General features: G+C 56.1%; 7 protein-coding genes across 7 annotated transcripts; 3 read left to right on the plus strand and 4 right to left on the minus strand.

Annotated features, from left to right (window-relative positions):
* Nucleotides 1-890: 890 nt before the first annotated feature.
* BKA78DRAFT_355384 (uncharacterized protein) lies at nt 891-2828 on the minus strand (the record flags this gene model as incomplete). Its single annotated transcript, XM_066891894.1, has 1 exon — nt 891-2828. One exon carries the CDS (start codon nt 2826-2828, stop codon nt 891-893), a length of 1938 nt encoding a protein of 645 aa, XP_066741111.1.
* A 163-nt stretch (nt 2829-2991) lies between these two features.
* Nucleotides 2992-4923, minus strand: BKA78DRAFT_321649 (Catenin-beta-like protein). Its single transcript, XM_066889047.1, has one exon. The coding sequence runs from the start codon at nt 4917-4919 to the stop codon at nt 3147-3149; it is 1773 nt and encodes a 590-aa protein (XP_066741112.1). The 5' UTR covers nt 4920-4923; the 3' UTR covers nt 2992-3146.
* A 604-nt stretch (nt 4924-5527) lies between these two features.
* Nucleotides 5528-7298, plus strand: BKA78DRAFT_321651 (uncharacterized protein). Its single transcript, XM_066889048.1, has 4 exons — nt 5528-5655; nt 5706-6204; nt 6257-6770; nt 6823-7298. Exons 1-4 carry the CDS (start codon nt 5549-5551, stop codon nt 7047-7049), a joined length of 1347 nt encoding a protein of 448 aa, XP_066741113.1. The 5' UTR covers nt 5528-5548; the 3' UTR covers nt 7050-7298.
* A 1417-nt stretch (nt 7299-8715) lies between these two features.
* Nucleotides 8716-10640, minus strand: BKA78DRAFT_298218 (carboxylesterase; the record flags this gene model as incomplete). Its single annotated transcript, XM_066886880.1, has 3 exons — nt 8716-9917; nt 9971-10199; nt 10266-10640. The coding sequence occupies 3 exons, from the start codon at nt 10638-10640 to the stop codon at nt 8716-8718; spliced, it is 1806 nt and encodes a 601-aa protein (XP_066741114.1).
* A 1245-nt stretch (nt 10641-11885) lies between these two features.
* Nucleotides 11886-13682, plus strand: BKA78DRAFT_185029 (uncharacterized protein). The gene is made up of 7 exons (XM_066883486.1): nt 11886-12048; nt 12102-12267; nt 12323-12375; nt 12428-12487; nt 12540-12747; nt 12798-12929; nt 12975-13682. The coding sequence occupies exons 1-7, from the start codon at nt 12022-12024 to the stop codon at nt 13592-13594; spliced, it is 1266 nt and encodes a 421-aa protein (XP_066741115.1). The 5' UTR covers nt 11886-12021; the 3' UTR covers nt 13595-13682.
* A 745-nt stretch (nt 13683-14427) lies between these two features.
* On the plus strand, nt 14428-17452 carry BKA78DRAFT_374481 (methyltransferase domain-containing protein). The gene is made up of 3 exons (XM_066892795.1): nt 14428-15094; nt 15158-15355; nt 15431-17452. The coding sequence occupies exons 1-3, from the start codon at nt 14789-14791 to the stop codon at nt 17177-17179; spliced, it is 2253 nt and encodes a 750-aa protein (XP_066741116.1). The 5' UTR covers nt 14428-14788; the 3' UTR covers nt 17180-17452.
* BKA78DRAFT_185075 (uncharacterized protein) lies at nt 17453-22973 on the minus strand. The gene is made up of 2 exons (XM_066883487.1): nt 21477-22973; nt 17453-21427 (listed from the first exon to the last, which is right to left on the minus strand). The coding sequence occupies exons 1-2, from the start codon at nt 22794-22796 to the stop codon at nt 17726-17728; spliced, it is 5022 nt and encodes a 1673-aa protein (XP_066741117.1). The 5' UTR covers nt 22797-22973; the 3' UTR covers nt 17453-17725.
* Nucleotides 22974-24414: the final 1441 nt, after the last annotated feature.

Consider the following 24414-nt stretch of genomic DNA (forward strand, 5'->3'; position numbering starts at 1 on the left):
CTCGTGAGTTCCACGTGCGCCGCGCGTGGATTCTCGTTCCCTGATTCCATGGGTGGGTGGGTTGGTGAGGAGACGCTCGCGTGGCACGCACACCCTTCTTTTCGCCCTTGCTCAACCGACTTTGTAGGTTGGCAAGGAAAGAAAGCGTCGAGAGGGAGTGGATCTGTCTCGTCTGGTTCAAGGACTGATGGAACTGCTGATGGGGATGAAGGTGCGTGGAATACCATGGGCGACCGCGCTGACCAAAAAAAGCCGTACGGTGATGTTTTGCAGTGGTCGTTGAAAGGGACCATCCATGGATGGCTTCGCTCACCACAACGCCGACGACTTAGGCGAAGAGAGAGGGGGAAGAAAAACAAAAAAAGAAAAAAAAAAAAAGAGGAAGGGTAAAAGGGCAAAAGGATCTGGCGAGACTCGAACTCGTGGTTAGAGCGATCTCAGATGGTGGCGTCGGAAACGCCATGACACCACCAACAGTCTGCTCCTAAGGCTACCCAACCGCGTTAGTCCACCAGCTCCGTGCTGAGGTATCAAAAATTTAGATATATAAACATGGAGTAGAAGAATCCGGATCTTCCTACCTTCGGTGGATGGCTAGGTGGAAGCAATCTGGTCGGAGTGTGCGCGGTCGGAGTGTGCGCAGTTCAATCAGACGGCGCATGGCACTACCTTTTCACTCTCGCCATCGTTTCTCACAGAAAACGGCACTTCAATTCTTCATCAAACAAGTGTGCAATGCATGTAAAAATCTATTTTGCTGCTTCAACTACCTACGCTACCCGTGTACAGCTCCAAAAGCCTTGCCCCTTGACAGAAACTGCGCAAACGACCTTCGGGGCCCGCAGCAATCCCGTGCTCCACCCGGCGGACGAATCCGCCAGCACCGACGCTTAAGTGCTGATGTGAAAGGGAGTGTCGGGATGGTCAGGGTGACTCCCAAAATAGTCGAGTGGATGAGCTATGAAACAGCAGGGGAGCTCACTGCCATTCCACGTGAGCTCACTGTTTTGTCCTTCATCGCACCACCTGCACTTGGGGCCCGTCGGCGTGGGCGCGGGCGCTCTACTGGCGGTGGGCAGGCCGGTCTGTAGACCAAATGGTGGGTACATGTAAAGGCCAGTGTAAGTCGTTGCCTGCGCCAGTTGCTTGTTGTTGCTTACTTTTTTGGGTGGTTCAACCATTGCGTGGTCATGGTTGCGGTGCGAATCCTGCAGAGTACGGTGCTCCCTTTCCCAGTCTTCGAGGTTCTCACGCTGTTCAGGGGTGTGCTCCGTCGCCCTCTTCTCAGCCTTGACCGGCATGGAGCTCCGTCCAACCTCAGGAACATCGACGTGGCCGGGGTGGAACTGGTGCGAGTCCTTGACCTTGACGTCCAGGGCACCTTCGCCTGCGAAACCGCCGTTAAGCAGCTTTTCGCGGAGGAACCTTTCGAAAATCTCGCGCTCCTTGGCGTTGCGCAGCTTCGAGTGGAATTCGGCGTAGATGCGCCTCTCCTCAGCCGAGAGCTTCCTCAGTTGCGCCGCTGTGAGGACGAGATTGGGAGTCTGCGGCTTCGGCGTGGGGATGGCTCCGTGCTGGAGGTCTCCGTGAGCGATTCCGTGGGCGCTGCCTCTGCTGCTGCCGCTGCCGCTACCATGGGCGATTCCGTGGAGCGGATCGGGATGGTGGTTTGCAACGTGAGAGGCCTCATGCTGAAGGTTTCCGTGGACTGGATCGGGGTGGTGGTTTGCAATATGAGAGGCCTCGTGCTGAAGATTTCCATGAACAGGATCAGGGTGGTGATTTGCAAGGTGAGAAGCCTCGTGCTGGAGGTTTCCATGGACCGGATCCGGATGATGATATGCAACGTGAGAAGCCTCATGCTTTGCACCTCCGATGACTTGACTGGGACGGTGATTCGCCACATGAGAGGCCTCGTGCTTGGCGCCTCCGTGGACCATTTCCGGGTGATGGTAGGCCGTGTCTTCGAAGTCGTGGTAAGTCTTGTCTGGGAGTTGCACTTGACCACTAGTGTGGCTCTGGCCAGAGGTTGTGGCGTGGTGTTCTTTCTCCTTGCTCTGCAAGAACTTGTGAAGCATTCCGGAAATGAACTTAAAGAGTTCGGAAATCTTGCTCTTGTCTTGGCCGGGCCCCAGCCAAGGTTTATGCGTAGGTGTGGGCGTGTTGATTTGCACGGGCGTGTACGCGTGGATTTGCACAGGCGTGTAGACAGTCTTGAGCGTAGGCGTGGCCACCAGAGTCGGAAGATCCCTCTTGACCATTCCCTCGCCAAAGACGGTCGTCCGGATGCCCTTGACAGTCGGAGGCACCCACACATTTTCAGGGCTGTTGCCTTTGGCCACTGTAAAGAGTGGCACCTCGGTCACGAGCGCCTGCTGCGGCGGCACCGCCACAGTTGGATGCGCCGTCCACGCTGCATCGCGCGGCTTGATGCTTTCGGTGACTGGAATTCCGAGCGGCCACTTCAGTGGATTGGAAACAGTAGGGGTATAGAGGGGCATGCCGGCCATGGAGGGAATGCCAGATGGGACATGGTCGTCGTGGTGGCTGTCGTGCACCTGGGGTTTTCCGGACGGCGAGATGCCCCCAATACGAGCGGTCAAGGTTGGCACATTTCCGGACGAGATGGGAATTCCGACTGGGTAGTGCGAGTGTTCGCTATCCCGAACGACCAAAGCTGGCGCATCTGACGCGATGGGCATTCCAGCTGGGAGGTGCGAGTGTTGGCCATCCAGGGGATGGTCCGGCTCCCTGTCGAGTGGGATGGCTGCGGCCGGAGCAATGGAGGTGAGGACCACCGCGGCGATGGAGACGGCCTTGGTGAACATTCTGGTCTGAGTCTCCTCCTTGGTGCCGCAATTGAAGAAATGGGGAAGAAAGGCCTCTGGGGCGAAAAATATGCTTCCAGAAATGGAGTTGGGAAATGGGCTTTCGAATCGAGTGTGCGAGAGACGTCACATTTTATATCCTGCAAAGGGCACACTGGAGGGATTGACAATAGCTGTTCCTTTCTCGTTACCGTTCATGCCTCACTGGAGCTGGAGAAAAGGCGACCTTGGGTCAGCAAAAACATTACCTCATCGTGACCATCGAACTTGGAGGTTGGAGGAGTTTTCCTTGGGCTAAAATTGGTACTGGTACCTCCACTATTCCAAGAACCCAATCAGAGTTCCAAGCATGTCCTTGAACATGAGCTCTCCCTCGCTCAACTCATCCCCTGTAATTCCCTCGAATTGCTCTTTAACAGTAGCGCGAACATCCGCGAGGGTTTCGTCCCGGTCGGCCAGGAGCTCGACAATGCGCTTTTTGGCTCCACCATCCTCTGCAACCAGCCACGACAGGATTACGTCAATGATTTGAAGGCAGAACAGACCGCCCTCCATTCTCCTTGAGAACCACTCGTCTTCGAGTTCCTCCCTAGCTTCTGGACGAAGGGCCGCTTGCTCGCGCTTGATTGCTTGATCAACCAGTTGCAAACGTGAAGAGTAGTCGCGTCGTAGTTGAATCAAGCGCCCAATCTTCTCGTAGTTCTTTTCTACGAATTTTGCCAACGTGCGGATGCGCCCTGCGCTCTCACCAGGAAGAGATCGCAGGAGCGCGGCGAGAATGCCAATGAGATGCTCAGTGTTGGCCGCATCGTTCTTCTTCATGAACATGCTGAAGATGGTCTTTAGCCCCGCGGCCTCGACCAATTTTTCGCAGACCGGTGCTGCTCCAGATGGCGGTCCAGAGAGGGCATGATCCAGCAGTCTGAGCGCTCTTGGCTTGGCAAATTTGGAATCACGGAGCATGATGAGGCAGAGCTCAATGCCTTCAGCCTCGACAAATTTTTCTTTTCCTGTCGGCTCATCGACCAGGCACGATAGGCAATCGAAGAGGTTTTCGGCGAATTCTTCCTCTTCTGAGTCCTTTGGCGGGTCCCGTTTCCGATATGCAGCGAGGAGTTGGAGGGTTGTATCGATGGCATCGAGATTGATCAATGCGAGGCGATTCGGGACCGAGGTCTGCACAAGAATGGCGAGATCTTCGGCTGCGTACTGTTTATTCTGAGACACAGGCGATTCCTTCTTCTGTATTCTCTGAAGCAGCCACTTGAGCAGCGAGTCTTCCTTGCCCAGCACCTCGGTCGTAGACGGATTTGACGCCAGATTCTCAATGACGGAAAGTGAGTGGTATACACCGCTTCGATCTGCCTCATTCGTTTCGTCGAGACGCTGAATATTGGAGATGAGGAGTGACAAGAGGTCGGCCTCCAGCATACCGTTGGCTAGTGCGTCCCATTGCTCTTGTTCCGCCTGCACGTCCTCATCTGTGAGCTCCGAGATGATTTCAATGGCGTCAATGGCAATATCTGTATTCTCATGCGCCAGCAAGCTCACCAGGCTTCCGGCGCAGCCTAGTTTTGCGAACTCGCCGTACAGCTCTGGATGCTCCGAAAGTATGCTCAGCGATTTGATATCGGCATCCAAATCTGCCTCTGATCCCATAAACTTTTGTGGCTCTTCCTCGAACTTGGCTCGTAGTTCCGCATTCTTGGATATCCTCTTTTCGAAATTTAGCGCCAGCTTCCGTAACCAGCTGCTGTCGATTGTTTCGGGTGCGGCGACAGCTTCTTCGGCCTTGTCAACGTAGCTCATGGCGCTGGCCGTCGCTTCGTCCATTCCGCCGCCAAAGAAGCGGCCCTCCTCGTCCTCGTCGCCAAAGTCGACTTCATCTTCTGGAGGTAGCTCGGGTCCGGCCTCAATGTCGTCTTCATTGTCGTCGGCGTCTTCGACAGTGGCGCGTCCTTTTCCTTTCGCGTCTCCGTTGGTTGCGAGCTTTGCGGATTTGTAAACTTGAGAAGGATCGGTGATGGGCTCGAGTTTGCGCTTGTTAGAGGGTAGGTGAGGCTTCTTGAATAGGTCGTCGATGGAGGACATTTTGGGCGGGTTGTAAAGAGTGAGCAGGGGACGGGAGCTGCAGAGTTCCTTTCGCCGACGACCCCAGAAGCTTGGGCCACCACCCGACCCCACGGCGGCGCGTCCTCCGGACTGCGACGCGTCGACCGCGACATCATCACCACCATCTTCCGTCTTGGTCGCCACAATGCCCCATGAAAAGACATCTGATGAGCTGCTCGCTGAGGGCGATGCATACTACCAAGATCGCCAATATCAGCGGGCAAAAACGGCCTATCTCGCTGTATCTAACCCCAGATTTCACGCACAACGATGCACTAACCCATCGTGCAGGCCTTTGAATCCTCTCATGATTCGAACGATGTCACTCCGCTGGACAAAGCAGCCTCTTGCTATCTCAGGCTGAAGGACTACAATTCTGCGCTCGCCCTCGCGAAAAAGATGAGCAAACTCAATGCCGGAGATGTGCGCGTCTACCTGCGAATGGGACAGACGCTACAACTGCTGCAAAAGTCGGCATTGGCCACCAAGATATATGCCAAAGGATTGCAGCGCTGTCGTGTCACCGCTGAAGGATACGATGTCTGTTCCTGTCCAGTCATTTGCCAACGACTGCTAACGGTGCTCAGACTCTGCGAAAGCAATATAACATGCTTGAAAGCCAAGAGCGCGCAACCAAGAGCGAAGATCCTGTCAATGTCCTCCCATACGAGATGCTCGATCAAATCATGGGATATCTGGACTTCAAATGCCGAGTGTGAGAACCTCCACAAACTTAGCTCTTGTCCCACTGACACGAGTTGCTAGTAACCTACTCCGCGTTTCCAAGAAGTGGCGGAGCTACCTGATCAGCAACTCTTGCCTGTGGAGGGACTTGGATTTGTCCCTCACGCGTCGTCCAGTCTCCAGGAACTGTATCGCGAATTACATCAAGTGGTCAGATGGTCGCATGCACACTGCAAGACTGAAGCGCCTTGCCAAATTCCAGTCTCTCTGGGAGCTGGGTCGACAGTGCCAGATTACCTCGCTCTGTTGGATGGGCAGCGACTTCACCCTGGCCTCGATAACACACCCTCTCATGGCCTTCAAGAATTTGCAGTCTTTGACGGTCACCTGCGAGTTTGTCACGCTTGACAGTGTCCAGGTGATTTTGCGTCAAGTGCCCTCTTTGATATCCTTGGAATTCCACTACCTCCACGACGTCAAACAACACCTTTTGTGGGACTTCGATTTGCCCAATTTGCAACATCTTAAGATCAATTGCGCCAAGAAGTTCAACAATGACTGGTTTTTGAAACTCTGCCCAGTTAGTACCCTTGCCCTTCCAGATTTCTCTGCGTGGCTAATGGAAAGGGCAGCAACAACTCGTCAAGAGGATACCGAACATCCGCACTTTGGCGCTGACCAACTTCATTTACGGTATCGAAGACGTCGACTTCTCAGGACTTGTCCATTTAGAGACTCTAGATCTCGGGGGCACCTTTTTTGGCTTGCTCACACCCAAGCTCCCAGGAGATCTACGAAGTCTCCATTTGTCAGGTCGAAATTCAGCATTTCGCCCCGAGATCCCACAAGCCTTTCCCAAGTTGGAGTCGTTCGCCTTGGATGTAAATGTTCCCCCCGGTGCACCAGGTCACTACATCCAATTCCCCAATCCTGAGCCATTCCTACTCCCGCTTCTGCAATACCCGATGAAAGGAGGCCTCTTCGAGCCGGGATCTCCTCCTCTGCGTAGGCTTGCAATCAAGCCGTCACCGTCAGGCCTCTGGTGGAAAGAAATCTTGGCGACTCCCCGATTGGAAAGGTTGGAGGACATAGACATGGGTGATCTCAGGGATGAGCATGAAGACTTCATCTGCAAGCTCGTCACAGGTACGTTGCCACAAAAGGCTGCAGAATGCCGGGTATCTAACCATGTTGATAGACCACCTTCCATATCTCAAGCGTCTGAACATCGGGGGCTTCTACAGACTGACGGGCTGGGGCATCAAGCAGCTGGTCACCGGCCTACCACATCTGGAGGAGCTGGTTCTATCCGGGTGCCCCAAAGTCCACTACGACGCTATCGAGTGGGCAAGGAAGAAGCTGAAGCGTGTTGACTGGACGCCTGTGCAGGAGGCCAGGTCGGGTAGGAGGGTCTTGTGGGGATGAATGGGTGGTTGAAGTGGTTACGCAGCCTCTTGCAAATGGGCTGGATGGATTGGCGATTTGGCTGTGGAACATCTCTTTCTTGCAGGAGTGCTTGGCAGGCGGCGCAGTCGGCACGGTACTGGTCTCAGAGGAGAACCGAGGCAGTTGTGCAACTTCCATTTCTTGCAAAACTGCAGTTCCGGCGGAACGGCGTTAGGGTGCGAAAATGGGGCCGGACTAGAGGCAGGAGGTGGTCTGGCATCGGAATATGGTTCTCTTTCTCTTTGCGTCGGCAGTGTAGATATACCCCATAGACAGTCTTTTCTTGCAACTTCTTCCAACCTCGCACCCGCAGCTCGCCTTGGGACGTCGTGAGAAATCAGCTACTTTCAATCCTCGCCAACAGCGCCCCAACATGTAGAGGAGAGCAGACGCAAGTGGACGAAGAATGAACCGCTCACCTACGTCGGACAAAACGAACAACGCGCACTCGTCCACCAACAACTAGACAACACCACTGAGCCCACTCGACCAGGTCTTGCACGCCACCACTTCCGTCCCAACTCCTCCTCATCCCCCTACAATTGAATCTAACCTCGCTCTACATCTAGGTACCAAGCCTCTGCCTCCATCCTCTACCCGAAAGTGCCTGTCGTATGCTGGACGACGGAAAGCGATGCCAGAGGTCGAGAGGAGAGCTAATGAGCCGGCGAGATGGTGCAACGGTGGATAAGGAATCGAGATAGCGGAATAGATAAGTTGGCGGGAGGGGCTTTGTTGGTGTTTACAGCATCTCAAAAAGGAGGTTTGCGACCATGCATGTATATTGTAGATAAGAGGAATTCGTAGATGAAGGGGATGAACAAGCGGTAGAGTGAGGAAGGTAGGTAGTAGTACTTTTTGTGATGAGCCAGACTTGTTGACATGGCCATCTGTTGCCTGGGTTGCAGCAGCCCGGTCCGAAAAAGACACGATGCAAAGTCCTACTCCGAAGAGAGAAAAGTGAAAGTAGCTGGTGAGAATTTTTGAAATTTTTCTCTTTTCTTCGCTGTGCTATGCTATGCTACGTATATCCTATCAGTCTCGCTATCGCTAGGCAACAAAGCGGGGTGTGGGGGGTTGGTTGGGGGGTATCAAGAAGCAGAGACGTGAAAATTTTTTGAGAAAAAGAAAAAAAGAGGCAATTCTTCGTGTCGTCAAGGAATTGAGGTGTGTGTGCCGGAGGTGAGGTAGTACAGCGAGAAGCGTGAGGGGAAGGAAGGGAGGAGCGCGATGACTTGTAAACAAGTAAATCATTAATTGAACGAGTCGAACGCTTCGAGGTATAAGTGGTAGGTAAAGAGCGGCTGCGAAGTTGTGTACAAAGAGAGGCCAGGTCGACGAATCATTGGACAGGCAGTCATTCCTGAACCTGCCCTGCGAAGAAGCCCGGCAGCGGTGGTTGAAGGGAAGATCGATGTCGACAAGAAAGGATTCCGGTGAGCAAACGACGACGCGTCAGACCGAGTTGTTGGTTGAGTCTGCGGTCAGACTTGGACAAGGAGAAGAAAAGAAAAAATTGCTGCACGTCTCGCCGTGTGTCGCCTCCCTTAGGCAGTTGGATCGATGATGACCGGGTAGGCGGGATAGTGCGGCTTATACAACTATAGGCGCCAGAAAGCATTAGCCCACGTGTTTCCTGTTTGGGTCATGAGATGCAGCCGCCGAACTCGGTGAGAAGATCTCGCTGATCAACGTGTCCAAGCTCGCCGCACAATCTCCGCATCGTGCTGATTGCTGGACGGCTGCAAATTTTGAAAGGAACTCGGGTTCCGAACGAAGGCGGAAGAGGGGACAGGGAAGAATGCATGGTAATTTTTGTAGGAGAATGAATAAAACTTACGGATTGGCATCGCGCGTTGTAGTCTGCTGTGTCGGCCATGATGATTTCCGTCTCGTTGCCCGGCACGCCCATGGTCGCAACGGGGCCCGACTTGGGGGTCGCTTTGTCCCAGCCGGGACCGGCGGCGGGGTTCTTGACCCACGCGACGAACCAGTCGTTCATCCAGTCGGCCAGAGCTTGCATTTCCTCGGTGATGTCGCTCGCGTCAAGACCTGAAAAGCAGTCATTGCCGCCGTGGAAGAAGGGAACCTCGGTGCCGTGGGTTGGTCCTGGGTTCAATGTCAGCCTTGAGCATCGATTGCTCCAAATGCAGGGAAATTTACCGAGACCATTTACACCGGTAACGATGGAGTAGTTTCCAAACCACCGGTAGATCCACATGGGCTGCGATGACGCGCGCAGGTCGAGGAGGTAGTCTGTAGAGCAAAGGAAACGAGCGTCTCCGTAGCTGGCTCCGCTCATGGAAGAGACGCTCGAGTAATCGGACTCGTTGTAGGAGGCCAGGAGCTCCTCGTCAGGGACCCAAGCAAGGTCGGCATCAAACGTGTTGATCCATGATGAGAAGTCGGTGTTTTCGGCACTGTAGACGACTCCAAAGAGGGCACCTTCCTGATCGGAATTTCCGACAATTAGCGGCACATGTGTGGGGTAAGATCCTTGGGCAAAGCGTCCTTCGTAGTCGGAGTAGCGAGTAATGTTGTCGACGATTGGCGCGAACCACGTGTTGGTGGTGCTGTTGAAGCTGGACGTCTCAATGTCGTAGACCGAGAGAGCCTGAAGCTCAGCAATCGTCTCGACCACAGTGCCGGTGGTATTGGAAATGTCGGCCATCAGGGTGTTGAGAGCGACATCTTGTGGAGCATAGCCCGGGCCTGATTTGGCGTTGGCAGACATTTCGATGGCTCCAGCCAACCAGGAGTCAGGATGGTTCCAGAGGTAGTGATCCACGTGCACAGCCCCGGAGCTATGTCCTCCAACGACCACATGGCTCCTATTCCCGCCGAAAGCTTGGGGATGTTAGCCACGGACAATCGCTAACGCCATCGGGTCAATGACTTACTTTCAATATTGGCATAGACCCAATCAAGAGCAGCCTCAACATCCAGGATGTTGACATTTTGCGAGGAGCCATTGACACCCAGCGCAGCCGAGTTGGGAGCACCAAAAACGCTCTCGCGATAGTTGAAGTTGACGTAGATGACGTCTTTTGACGCAAAGTTGCTTCCCTGCCACTGAGGATTGGAGCTGCCACCAGTAACCATTGCGCCACCGTAGACGTAAACGAAGACCTAAACGATGGTCAAAAGCTTAACGCTAAAAGGGGTAGGGATTTTCATTGCCGAGATGGCACTTACGGGCAAGTTGGTTCCATTCGCCGGAGCCCAGATGTTCAGGTTCAAGCAGTCATTTCCTTGGTCAGCGAGAGTGCTGGAGATGCTCGCTTGCGGGCAGGTTGGACCATACTCGGTCGCGTTGAGAGTCGTAGTCCATTTGACACCGGTCACTGGAGGTTGAAAACGGTTGGTGCCAGCGGTCGATTCGGCAAAGGGGATGCCTTTGAAGACGCGGTTTCCGGTGCTTGGCTCAATGTATCCCTGGACGGCGCCCGAGTTTGTACAGACCATAGTTGGCGTGTCGACGCATTGTGACAGGGCCTGACAGCCGAGAAGAGCCACTGGCAGTAGACCGGTGGTCACGGCTTGACAAATAAGGTTGTCGAACAGACCCATGGCGCTGACAAGAGTCGAGCAGAGGTTGGCAAAGGAACGACAAAGGGGTCAGACGCAACCTGGCTCAAACCGAGACAAACGAGGGTAGTCAGGGACGGGAGAGGGGACAAATATCAAGGAAGAAGTAGGAAGGGGGCTTGATGCATGCAAAGGGCCTCCTGGACATATTTTGGGGCGAGGGCAGGCATCCACGGGTTCTCGCCGGGAATTTGGACAGGCGCGCACTGCAGTCTGAACGAAACACGGGACCTACCGGGGGGGACGATGGACGAATTGGCGATACGGATCGATGGGAGATGTGGGTCGAGGCGAAGTTCAAGTGCGGGCAGGGGGGAAAATAAATGTGGTGTAGCTGGGGGATGGCCGTCGGGCATACGAGCTCAGGGACTACACCACAAATGGTCACGCCATGCCAATGCGAAGCGAGGGACCAGCCGTAAACGGCCTGCCAAAGTCTATGCCGGAGCGAGGTGGGGAGACGATTGCTCTGCAAATGAAGACGCGCGCGTGCCATCCAGGTGCGGACGATTGCCCGGAGAGTCATGGCCGCCAGACGGTACGGTGTGCGCGAGAGAGAAGTTTGCGGCCGGAACCGCAGCTGCAGGACACGGAAGGCCGAGGGCGCAAATGATGGTTGTGATGAGAAGAGAGAAGAGGTGAAGAAGGGGGAGTGAGTGGTGTCGTGGTGAAGAATACCGAAGGCGCGGCTCGCCGATAGGGCTGCCGCTCCGGACCCTTCCAATTCCACGAAGGCGGCACTGTTTTTCCCTTCCGTCGTCTTCTCTTCATCAACCTTCAACGCCATCACGGTTCGTCCTCACGCCCGCACAACATGTTCAATTCGGGCCGGCCTTTGCAGCCACCAAATTCTCGCGCTTCTCCCTTCCACTTCGCGCCCGCCTGACGCAACACCCTAAGGTCTCCCCTGCCCACTTGCGGATATTGACTGCTCGATTACGCCCGAGGCTACATCCCGGCCCTCTGCCCAACACCCCGGCTGCTTCTCGGTCTTCTTCACGCTCTTCTGCTTTTTGCAGCCTCTTCTACGCCTCACTACTGCTGGTATTGTGTCCGCTCTTTTGCTGCCGCCCCCAGCTAGTGCCGGCATACTGCATATAGTAAAATTCTTGCGCTTCTGGCCATCCAAAACACAAACGCGTGGTCATAGTCCATCGATGTGTCGCAGGGATCGCCCTACAATGTCATGTGTGATCATATCAAAGCTTACATGATCCGCAATGCCCCATGTCATGGATCCTGGACTGTTCTTCTGGGGACCATGTGCGGTCTCGCCCTCCCCGCCGTCTAAAAGGCGACCTGCCTGTCGATCCGCCGTGTATTAAGTTCTTTTTGTCCCCTTTGGCATCTACTTCCAACTACAATGGGTGCCAAAGGCGAGGGCCAAGTCGTATGTTGTACCTATTTTCCAACGCCCGTCCCTCATACTGACTGCTCCAAAAGGTATCATGGTACATTTGTACCGCGGCCGCAGGCCTGTTCCTGGCCACGCGCCTGATAGTGAGGTGGATGAGAATGGGTGGCCTTGCGATGGACGACTACCTGCTCGTTGGCGCCTTTGGTCTTTTGGTTGGTGATTTGGGCATACAGCATCGCATGTGGAACATTGGTATGCGTCCAGCAAGGCAACATTTGCTGCTGCTCCATTGCTGACCAAATCCAAGGCATGGCCGAGCCGGAAAAGTCTTCTCTTGCCGATTTCGTCGAGACCCAAAAGGTACACCTCACTGCCTGCTGGACCAACAACCAATGCTGACGGCCATTGAAAGCTCATCTACCCTGGCTCTCTTTTCTACACCTTGTCTCTGTGGTTAATTAAAGCTGCTCTGGTAAGTGACGTGTTTCTGACTGTCGTGCGTGGCTTCTGATCAAACCACTTAGGTCATCTTCTACAAAAGACTTGCCGGCACCACCTACCAGTATCTGCAAAAGCTCTACAACGCCACTCTGGTTTGGCTGGCTGTCTCCTGGCTCGTCATTTTCTTCGACACGATTTTCAGATGCTACCCAATCAGCCGCTCATGGACGAGAGAAGGAGAAGTGTGCCCCTTGTCGGCTGGAATCATTAATTTCTGGATCACAATCCTCTGTTTGTGCCTCCGAGGTAAAATTACTGGGCAAGTGCTAACTATCGAGCAGTCAATATCCTCACCGATGTCCTCATAATGTGTCTTCCAATTTCCATGGTCTTGAAGCTCAACCTTCCTACGAAGCAAAAGATTGGCGTCAGCTGCGTTTTCGCCCTTGGAATTGTCGTCATCATAGCAAGCAGTGAGTCAACTCTTGGACATTACAGACACTCGGCTAATTTCGCAGTCATCCGCGCCTACTATTCCCACTCTCAGCAAACCATGCTCACTTGCACGGTGTCCATGATTGAGACGTCCATTGCGATCATCACGACTTGCCTCCCAACGCTCCGAGTCGTCATTCTTGGACACACTTCGCGCAAAGGGACCTACCCAAGCCGCCGCGGATCCAACCTCTACGAGCTCAACGTGTCCGGTCGACAAAACATCTCCCACCGGACCACCATTACCGCTAATGGCACCAAGAACGACGACAAGGTCAAGCGCATGACTGGACCCATCACCCGCAGCGACAGCGAAGACGAGCTGGTCAAAGAACTCGCCATCTACGGTGCGCAGCCCGTCACGCCAAACCATGAAAACGGCGAAGGATCCGAGCAGAACCACGAACACACGACGACCAATCTCAGGCCAAACGCGGGCGACCGAGTGAGCGGAGAGACGTATGTGAACGCGCCCAGGTCTTCCAGCAGCATGGCCGTCGAGGTCACGACCGAGGTCCAGATTGTCCACACAGAAGACGGCCTGGAGACGGAACGCGTCGCAACCGCCGACTCGGATACTGTGCCTGGGCGACCTCCATCTTGGCCGGCTGGCCGTCCGCCGTCGTGGCCTGCACCGCACTGAGAGTCCTGACCTGCCGCCGACAAGGACGAAGGACACGACAATCTCCTGCTCGCTCTGCGGTTCATTCGCCCCGCGAACGACATGCTGCCGTGCGCAGTTTCGCCGTCACCCGCTTGTAACGACATTCACGCCCTATTGAACCCCTTTTATTGAATCACTCGACTACGTTGTGTATTATGGGCGTGTGTTTGCAGCCCAGCCCAACTCCACGCTCCGACCACCGACCACGGCAACCACGTTTTGAGTCTCGAAAGGCCCCTCGCTCGGCCAACCATCACGCACGTCCAGGGAGCTGGCTGGTTGGGCTGGAAGGATGTATGTACACGCGCCGAGGTACCAACATCAGCGGGTTCCGCCGCTACCCAAACTTGGTCCCGGCTTCATCCCGCCGCGAATCACTTGTTGTATATTTTTATTCTCAACACCCCCTTTTGCCACCCATTCTGGATTGGTTGTACACAGAAAATTCAAAACTAGACTTGACGGGAGGCGCAGCTCTTGAGGTGTTCTCAGTTGGCTTCATTCGGTGGTTTGGTGTTTTTGTGGACGATTGTCAAAAAGGGGACGGAGAGAGAGGGAGGGATATACCACTTTTCTGAATTCTTGATGCATGGGTGTAGACGGAGCATGCTTGTTCTTTTTTCTCTTGCTTGTTTGCTCCATTGCATATAGACACGAGTGTAGAAAAAAGATTAGATGACAAGATCGAATAGAGCATTGTTGTTGCTGGCATGGTGTTGACTCCAGCACAGTACAAACACGTGATTCAGCAGCCGAGACGCCTGAACAATTTTCGGCCGCCGCCTTTTTTCCGGACTTCAACTCTACAACCACCCAGAAATTAGCAACTTGGGCTTTTTCTTGGACCGAATCACTCGAAAATAACAGGTCCAAGCTCTCGAGGTTGCGAAAGAGCCACAAGTAACCGCGAAAAAGCTGTGGCAGACGCGTGGGCGGGAAAAAGAGCTTGGAGAAATTTTTGGGACGTTGAGCAAAGGCGGCCACGTTATTTTCGGTCCTTACCGCGACGCATTTTGAGGTCAATTTTTCTTTCTTGCCCGTGGAACTAGAAAGGAGGGCGAACTGGATACATTTTTCAAAGAGGAGGAGCATCTCAAAATCGACCGCCGCTGGAAAGAAGGCAAGACGAGTTCAAGGAGAAGAAAGAACCCACCATTCTTCATCACCACCACCATGGAGCCCAAACACCCGCTCCCGCTTCCTCCGCACTTTGCGTCGCTCCCCTCGTCTCCTGATGGACCGTCGCCGACCGACGCCTACATCTCGTCGCTGCTGCGCTTCGGCACGACCAGCACCATGCTGCGCACGCTCTGCGGCGGCGTGCACATCCTCGACTTCTTCACGCGCACGCCCGACCTCTACTCACAAGTGCTCCCCGCCAGCTGGCGCGCCTGGTTTGCCGGCCAGAGCGTCGAGCGCGTGCTCGAATTTCTGATGCGCGACGACGTGGCCGTGTACGACGACGGGCGCGCTGGCCGCGTCGATGCTACTGCCGCGGACGAGGACGAGCTCGGCAAAAACGAGGATCCGAGTGGCCATGAGGATCCCAACTCGCCGCCGCCGCCGAGTCTGGTGCGCTTCGTCAAGGACGTCCGCATGCACCTGCTGGATCGCGAGTGGAGGGAGCCGGCGGGCGCGCCGACGCACCGCCTCCCGCGCCCGATGGCGCTGGGCATGAAGGTCAAGAAGAAGCACGAGGTGGAGCACTTTGCGGCGTTTGTCGACCGGCTGGCCAAGGACGTTTCCGCGCCAGCTCCTGGCAAGGACTCCAATCAACAAGAAGGGGTACTAGAAGAGCAGACTGGCGACAAGAAGAGCAGCAGCAGCAACGAAATCACGCACATTGCCGATTTCGGCTCGGGCCAGAACTACCTGGGACGCGCGCTGGCGTGCCCGCCGTACAACCGCAACATCATCGCCATTGAGAGCCGCGAGCACAACATTGCAGGCGCGCGCGAGATTGACGTCTTGGCCAAGCTGGCGCCGAAGAAGGTGGTGTGGCGCAACAAGAAGGAGTGGAAGAAGGTCAAGGACGACGCCAAGGCAAGAGGGGAGAAGGTCAAGTGGAATCGCAGGGAGGAGATGAGGAGTGATGCCAACGGGGACGGCACAAATGGGGACGCCTGCGAGGAGTGTGCGGATGGGCAAAAGGAGGACGATGCGGAAGTCACATCACCAGCACCGGAGACGACCACAGAAAAGGCTGCCGAAGAGCTCCCCGAAGAGTTGAAGAATGTGGGATTAGAGGAGCTGGCCGTAGACGATGCTGCCACGACACCCTCGAAGCCATTCTCCCCAAACAACACGTACACCAAAAAGAAGACGACGACAACGACGCTCGAAGTGTCGTCGTCCGGCCGCGGCACCATCCAATACGTGACGCACCGCCTCGAAGACGGCAACCTCAGCAACGTCATCGGGCAAATCCTCGACCCATCCAAAGTCTCGTCCGACCAGCAACCGTCGCTCGAAATTAAAGCCGCCGCCTCGTCGACCGACACGCCCCTCGTCACGTCGTCCCCCGCCGTCACGCCCACCTCCAAAGCCACCGACCCGGGCCTCATGGTCATCTCGCTGCACTCGTGCGGCAACCTGCTCCACCACGGGCTGCGCTCTCTGACGCTGAACCCGCGCGTCCGCGCCGTCGCCATGATCGGCTGCTGCTACAACCTGCTCACCGAGCGCCTCGGTCCCCCGTCTTACAAGCTGCCCCAGCTGCGCCCCAACCACCCCCGCCTCGAGGCCACGGCCAACGCCCACGATCCCCACGGCTTCCCCATGTCGGCGCGCTACGCCGAGTACGTCGTCCCGGGGACGAACGATGCCGGGGTAAGGCTGAACATCACGGCGCGCATGATGGCCGTCCAGGCGCCGCAGAACTGGGGCCCGGCCGACAGCGACGCCTTCTTCACGCGGCACTTCTACCGCGCGCTGCTGCAGCGCGTGATGCTGGAGCGGGGGGTCGTCGAGGCGCCCAAGGTGCGGAGCAGCACTCACGAGGGGGAGGAAGGAGAGGGGGCCGGCGGCTACTACGTCGTCGGCGGCCGCACCGTGTCGGGCCCCGTGTCGCCCGCCGGCACGGGCGACGAGAGCGGCGACCCGCTCGTCATCGGCACGCTGCCCAAGAGCTGCTACCGCTCCTTCGTGGCCTACGTGCGCGGCGCCGTGGCCAAGATGCTGTCTGGGACGCCCACGTCCCCATACACCACCACCCCTTCTTCCAACCCCCCCTCAACCTCCTCCTCCTCCTCCTCCTCCTCCCAACCCGGTGGTGACCGCACCGCTCTCATCGCCGCCACCATGACATCGCCCGCGCTCTCGGACGCCACAATCGCGGCGTACGAGACTGCATATGCGGAGCGCAAGAAGCAGCTGAGCGTCGTGTGGAGCCTGATGGCGTACGCGGCGGGCGTGGTCGAGGCGCTGATCGTCGTCGATCGGTACTGCTGGCTGAGAGAGCAGGAGGGCGTGGAGAGGGCGTGGGTGCAGACGGTGTTTGAGTACGGACTCAGTCCGAGGAATTTGGTTGTGGTGGGGGTCAAGGGGGAGGGGAAGGGGGAATGATTGGAGCAGAGAGAGAGAGAGATGTGAAGTGTGAAAGGGGGGGATAGATGGATAGCCTGCGTCCTCGAGGGATGGCTAGAGGTATACCAGAAGAATCAGACACTCAAGACCAACGCCACATGATGTTCAAAGCATGTCATTTCATTCAATCGTATGATATAAAGCCAAAGCTAAATAAAGCTACTAGACTATCACCCACCATCCACATGTCATCCTTGCACTATACTACCATCCCGTAACTTGATCATCATCCGCCGTCATCAGATGCACTCGACTCACATCCACAACTATACACCGCCGTCATACCTACGTACCCCTCTCGCTCTTTCCCTTTCTACCTGGAAGATAAGGGGTAACATGGCAAACATAAAAAGTCGTAATGTTGAAAGAAAAATAAACCAAAAGATCAGAGAGGCCCCGAGAACGCTCGCTATGCGGCAGACATACAGGCAGTCCAGTCAATAGAAGAAAAGAAGATACAAGAAACCGCAAGAAACAAAAAGATCTAATCACAATCGTCGCATCCCTTCCATCCCCTCAGCCCCCTTACGGGATCCTCTCCATATCCTCCCTCTGCCTCAAATACTTGGTTGCCAACTGATCGCCGCCGCGCTTGCTAAGCTCCATCCAATGCTGCGCGACGCACATGGTGGCGGGGTCGGAGCGGGCGGGATCGACGTCGTTGGCGGCGCGGCGGCGGTCGCCGCGCTGCAGGAGCTCGGCCTTGAAGACGTCGGTCGGCCGCGTGAGGGGGAGGATGGTCTTGGGGAGCAGGTCCGGGTGCGTGAGGTAGAAAATGGCCAGCTCGCGCTCGGCCACTGCGTCGCCCTCTTTAGCCGTGATGATGAGCATGCGCGCCGCGTCCTTCATGTCGAATTTGGAGATGGGGTTGGCGGGTGTGGTGGTCGAAGGGTCGGTGGGGGCGTCCGACGACGGCGGTGTGGTGGTCGTGGTCGGGTCGAGTTTGGCGACGCCGCTGTTGGGGCCGCTGCTGGCTGTCGAGGCCGTCTTCTCCGATGCCGCGCCGCTGCCGTTGGATGCGGCATGTTGGTGGACGGCGGCGCCGCGGCTCTGCGTGTTGAGTGCGACAATGTCGTCGGCGATTTCGACCATGATGCGGCAGACGTCTTGTTTGAGACCCAGAGCCGCGAGGCCGGCATCCCAAAACGCCTTGCCTCGCGCCGTCTTGTCCAGCATCTGCGCGGGAACAAACGACGCAATGTACTGAAGATCTCGGAACAGTGTCTTTGGTCGAATCTCGGCATCACGGAAGAGCCCCGTCAAGACGTCGACAATCATGTCGGTGCTAGGCGGACCTGTGGGCGAACGAGCGCCTCTGCGAAAGGGAGTTCCCATTCCTGTGCTAGTGCTGTCGGCATTCATGCTCAACGAGTGCGATCGCCTTCCCTCGCAGTTTGCGATGGCTTCTTCCAGATTTTGCGCTTGCTGGTGTTGAGCTGTCGGCTCGCGAGAGCTAAACTCGGGCACTGAGCCAAGCGTAGGCGATTGAGGGACCGTTGGCAGCGTCTCGCGACGGCCATACTGGCGACCAGTGCGTGTACTCAGCGAGGCGATGATGAGCAGCTCCAGCTCATAGAGAGCATGGAGCTTGGAAAAGGGGTTTGGATGGGTGGCAAACCTGCGGAGCAGGCGGCGAAAGGCCGTGTTGTAGGGGAACTCGAGAAGACCAGCCTTCTTAGCCGATATTCCTGCCGAGCGCGCCGTCGCATCCGTGCCTGAGCTCGAATGCTCGGTCGAGGATTGGTGATCCGAAGGCCGTTGCTCCTTTGCAGCGCTCCGCAGGTTCCTCATGCTTTTCTTGCGTGCAGCACGCTTGCGCCGACGGTCTTCTTCCTCTTTACGCTGAATGCACTCTTCTCCGAGGTCATCCGAGAACCATGCATCAGTCTCGCTGCCATTGCTAAAGACAACCGTGCCCAGATCGCTCAAGAGGAGTCCGGTCAACGTCTGCTTCAAGTCCAGCAGGAATCGCCGCTTGTCCTCGTTAACACTGGCGGAGTTCTTGAGCATGACTGTGCCGCGTGATGAGCCGGGCCGGATACTAGTAGCAGTCGTGGGCGAGGTTGCCGCATTCGTGTGAAAGGGCGACCAAAACGTTGTCGTCGAGTCAATCGACAAGACGCTAGCATTTCCAAAGTAATCCGGCCCGTCCATGAGGTCCATCGGACGCGACCCAGTCGTCCATTTTCCCGAGTCAAAGCTGGCTTGCGATCCCATGCGATTGATTGAGCGCAGGCTGTTGGTGCTTGGGCGGTTCGAAAAGTCGAGACTTCGCAGGCTGCTCTTTCCAGGATGCGTCTCGTACTCTTCGTCACCGGCGATGCTCAAAGTCCCGACACCAGTCAAGTAAAGATCTCCCTTTTGTCGCCCGCTGTCCAAGATCTCCTTGTCGCGACGATACAGCTCGCTCGACCAGAGAACCGGGCCATCCAAGATGCCGTCTCCCACCATCTTGTTGACGCACTTGTCAATCTCCAAGCAGAAGCGATGAATGCGCTCCTCGCCTTTGCAGAAAGAGCTCTCAATCGCATACTGCTTCAGCCATTTCAGCGTCATTTCCGCCTGCTCATCAGCCAACTTGTTCGGACCGCAGTGGTCGCTCGAAGTGGCCATGATGTCCAGGATCTGGCTTTCAGTCTTGAGCAGAAAGTTGTTGGCCGAAGACTTGGACATGCGTGGACGGTGGCTCTGAATCGGCTTGCCATCGAGCGTCTTGGTCGGCTGACCCATCATCTTCAGAGCGAGTGCAACATTTCTGGCCTCTTCGTAACTTGCAGAATTGCGAACATCCGTAATGTACCACATCTTGTCCCGAAGAGCCTTCATGCTGCCCATCATGTCTTCAATGGTGGTGTCGACGCGCTCCTGCGATACCTTGAGCCACACAAACCAGGCGTCAAATTCTTCAATGGCGCTGGAGGATTTTGTGAGGGCGTCGCGCGCCCCGCGACCAAAGTAGCTGAGCAGAGCGGCGTATCCGTTGCGAGTGAGCGAGGGCGACGAAAGCTTGCGCAGTTGTTGGAGGGTCTTGAAATACAAGTGCGCATTAACAAAGTCAGAGCGCGCCTGACACTGGTTGAGAGCCGCCTCCAGCATGGTGATCAGGACCGACTGCTTCTCATTCGCCGTCTCCTTTTCGATGGAGCTATTTCGACGGTGCCTGCTGGGAGGTGTCGCCCTCTGGGCATTGAACATGGTCGATAGCTGGCTCTGGCTGGAGCTATGATAGGGATTCCTGTCTCTTAGCGGCAATGTCTGCTTCATCAGCTGCACTCCCGCCTTGGCATCACGTTTGTGTGTCGTTGTCCGATTGCTAAAGTGCTTGGACTCGCTCTCGGGTGCGAGCTCCTTGGGGATCTCGTATTCCTCGAGCAGCTTGATAATGGCCTCTTTGAGCTGGTGGTAGTCAGTCTCCAACTCGACAGAGTCGGCAAGCCCCTCATCGTCGCTTTCTTCTTCTGTCGATTCGTCCTCAGGCTCCTCTTCCATTTCCGCATCTTTGCGCATGCGGGTCCGCAACTCGTGGCCGTCCGGAGATACGTAGAGTACTGCCCATCTCTCAGCACACGGGTGGCAAGAACCGCTGGTGCTGCCCAGGCCAAGGATGCGCGTCATTTCTGAGAGCGCCATCCTCAGCTTTCGGCCGTACTCTTCAGTCGGAGCGACCCGGTTGCCACTGTCCTGATCGGTCGAGCCCAAAGTGTTGGTGTCAGAGCCTGGCTGGTCAAGCAGTGGCTCTCGCGAAGTCGTATCACTCGTCATTGAAGACGTTGCGCTTTGGCTGAAGACTGAGCTTGCATCGCCAGACATGGAAGGATTGCGAAAGATTGATATCCCCGACAACGAAGAGGCACCAGATGCAAGACCACGATGCCGGCTTTCTTCCGTATGGCTGGATGACGGGCGACGTTCTGGGAAAAGCGAGTTAATGATGGTCGCCAAGTCAGAGGGGCAGATGACCAGGAACGGCTGGACTTCGACAGTCTCTCGGGGGGAAGTAATGGCCTTGGCTGGGAGTAGGACGGGCTTAGCGCTGCTGTTACGGGAGTTTTTGAATCTCGCCATAATGTTTTCAATGTGCGCGCGAATCTCGGGCAGGATTGGAACTTGCTGCTTCCAGTTGTACGTCATATCGAGGACCTGCTTCTGCGCGCGAATGGCAATCTCCTTGAGAATCCGCTGCCGCGCATGCTCCGTGATGTGGTGTCCGGTCATGATTCCCTGGCTCTGATTTGGGTAAGTAACTAGAAAACTCCACACCTCTGGCACTGCTCACCTCTGGAAAGATGATGGCATTCAAGAGATAACTTGAAAAGAACCATCTGGAAATGATGAACGTCTGGGCAGCCGTCCGATGCTTCCGCGAAGAGTCCTCGAGCTTCTTTAGAATAGCCAGACCGATTTCCAGGCTGCCTTCGGGGATGCCACCGGCGCTGGGCTCGTCGTCAATGACCTCGAACAGCCTTTTGACGGACCTCTCGTAAAAGTCATCCGCGGCAATGGTGTCCTTGGTATTTCGACTGTCTGGCTGGCCTCTTTGCCTGGGCATCTGCTCCTCGGCCTTGTCCAAAAGGAACTGTCCATCCTGGAGGACCTGCATCAGGTAGAGCTCCAGATTGGCCCTGCCGGACCACTCGCGCATACCGGCCCAGGCATCCAGGACGCTCTTGATAAACTTGTCGCTTCCAGGCTTGGCCTCGGTGATGAGCCGGGCGCACGTCGTGGCCCAAATGTCTGTCCGGCGGAGGTCCTCGGCAGAGTCTGGGCCGGAAGAATTGGCAAAAATGGTGTATATTAAGGAGGAGAGGGGGTCGTGGCGTTGAAATGACAATAGTCGCTCTACTGCCGAAGGGCCCAGAGAATTCTGGGACTTTTGGCTGACGGACTTGCCGCGAGCCTGCAGGGCCATGACCGAGTCTACGGGATCCAGGGCCTGGCGAAAGGTGGTCAGGGCGGCCAGTTCCTGTTGAGAAAGGCTAGTGATGCGCGAGGCAAGAAAGTCAGGGTTAGTGCGCAACTCCGAAAGAAACTCCAAAAGCTCATCCCGGGTTTTCGAGGGTATCTCATGCATAAAAGTAGAAAAAGAATGAATGCGAGGCTCATTCAGCAGCGTTTTTGACTTGGAGAAATCCAAATCGGGTTCCAGCAGAGCGTAGCGCCTGGTTGCATCACAGGAGCTTCGTACATCGTGAAGGGCGTTATAGAGGGTGGCGAAACCTTTCTTGTCGTCTGAGCGGAAGTAGTCAACCAGGGCCCTGTGGACCAGCTCTCCGCAGTGGACCAGGCGCGCCGAGAGGGCGTTGGAGACCAAGGATCTGTGCAGGCGCACGCGGGCATGATTCCTCCGCTGGTCCTGGTAGTTGGAGAGACGGACGAGGTGTGCCAGCTCGGCCAGCGAGGTCGAGGAGGCAGATATTATGTCGGGATGCAGCGAGGTATCGGTGTAGTGGGAGACGTCGTGTGGGAGGAGACGGGGCAGACGGCCGGCCGGCGCCGAGGCGGAAGGAGGCATGGAGGGGCGGTTCGAGGAGGGGAGGGATTTGTTGATGGGAGTTTCGGGGTCATGGTCAATGTTCCCGGCCAGCCGGCTTCCCATATTCTCGTCTTGTTCGGGTTGGGGATGGGACGAGGCGGGCGGGCTGGGAGACCGGCGGGCGTGTTTGCGATGAGGAACATGAGAAGAGGGCTCGGTGGTCGCGGTGCTTGTCGTCGGAGGAGGCGAGGGCGTGGGGCTTGTAGAAGAGACTTGGGTGACGGTAGGTGACACGGCTATGTGGTTTTGTTCCTGTCAGCGAGTGCCAGCGCATCATACAGAGGGACACGGAGAGGTCTCGGCGAGGAGTCAGGGATAGGCTGTTTTGAAGAATAGGAGATATTAGACGTACGGGGAGACGAGTAGGCCGGTCCCGGCGGCGACGAGGACGAGTGGTTGCGTCTGATCATGTCGCCATGAGGATGGCCAGCCAGTGACACCAAAAGGGTCTCGCGACGAGGAGGCCCGCGAGGATGTCGAGCATGCGGTTACAAAAGGAGGAGCGCGCAGAGCAGAGTAGAACGAAGTTTGAGAGGAGGCAGAGGGAGGCAAAGGGCAACGAGCACCTAACGGGCGAGGTGCATATGGATTGGTTAGCGCGTGAAGTGGCAGTGGAGAGGCAGACCTGGAGGCAGCTCGGGGGTGGTGGATGGAGCTGTTATCGATACGCGCTCGAGGCCGATTGGCGGGGGTGTTGGGTGGTGTATCAGCACTGCTACGGGCTCAGCACCTGTTGGCGACTCGCCGGACTGCAAAAAATAAAAACGACCAGTCCAAGGCCCAGACTTCTCGTGGTCATGGTGTTGGTGGTGCAACAGGGCAAGGCAGGGCAACTGGCAAGGCTTCATGGATGGAGGCTGGTCGACAGGACGGCCAGCTCATCGCGGCCACCCTACACCCAATCAAGCATGCCAGCAGCAGACCACCTGATGGCTTTTTTCAGCCTCGTGCAGCCTCTTTGGTTGCCCGCCCACTTGCGAGTCGTCCTGAGTGGATCAAGCGCGATGCGCTGTCAATGCATCCACATTGCAGACTCAACGTCCAATGGCCTACCACTTATCCACTGCCTCCTCTGCGCGTGGCAAACAACTTTTTTATTTTTCGAGATGTGACCTATACCCTGCAGTCATCAGCCAGTCCTTCACGATGCTCATGTTGCTTGGCCAACGCCCCGAGGCCGTGGTCGCCGTTCGTCAGCCCAGCTCTCTCACCTCAGGGAAACCCTACCCAAAAGCCGAGCTTGTACCTGAAATGTCCACACAGCGCTGTACACGCTCTCGACAACTAGTCCATCGACAACGCCCAAGATTCCCGCCGTACGGCTCCACACACCGCCAGCTATGCGCGCGGCTTGACTCACGAAAATCACCCACTTTGTTGTTGACCGGAGTCGAGACCGACCCGTCACCACACAGCTCATAAATGTGGAGATGGTCGCAGGGAAACCACTTGAGACGTGCCTGAGGTGCTTCCAGAATCGCCCTGCGGTGAGACTTGTTGACCGGCTCCCAGTCCAGTCCGGCCCGACATTTCTAATGACCTTTCAGTAACAAGTCACCAAGCCAAAAACTATACGTCGCCCTGCCTGCCTGCCTGCCACTTGTGTGCCGTCTATCCATCTGAAGCAGCTGACGTTGCCCTCTTATTCATGCACTTGTTCTGCAGTGATGCTTTTTCTCCC

Source organism: Phyllosticta capitalensis, assembly GCF_038381095.1.
Source record: "Phyllosticta capitalensis strain CBS 128856 chromosome Unknown BKA78scaffold_9, whole genome shotgun sequence".
NCBI lineage: Eukaryota > Fungi > Ascomycota > Dothideomycetes > Botryosphaeriales > Phyllostictaceae > Phyllosticta > Phyllosticta capitalensis.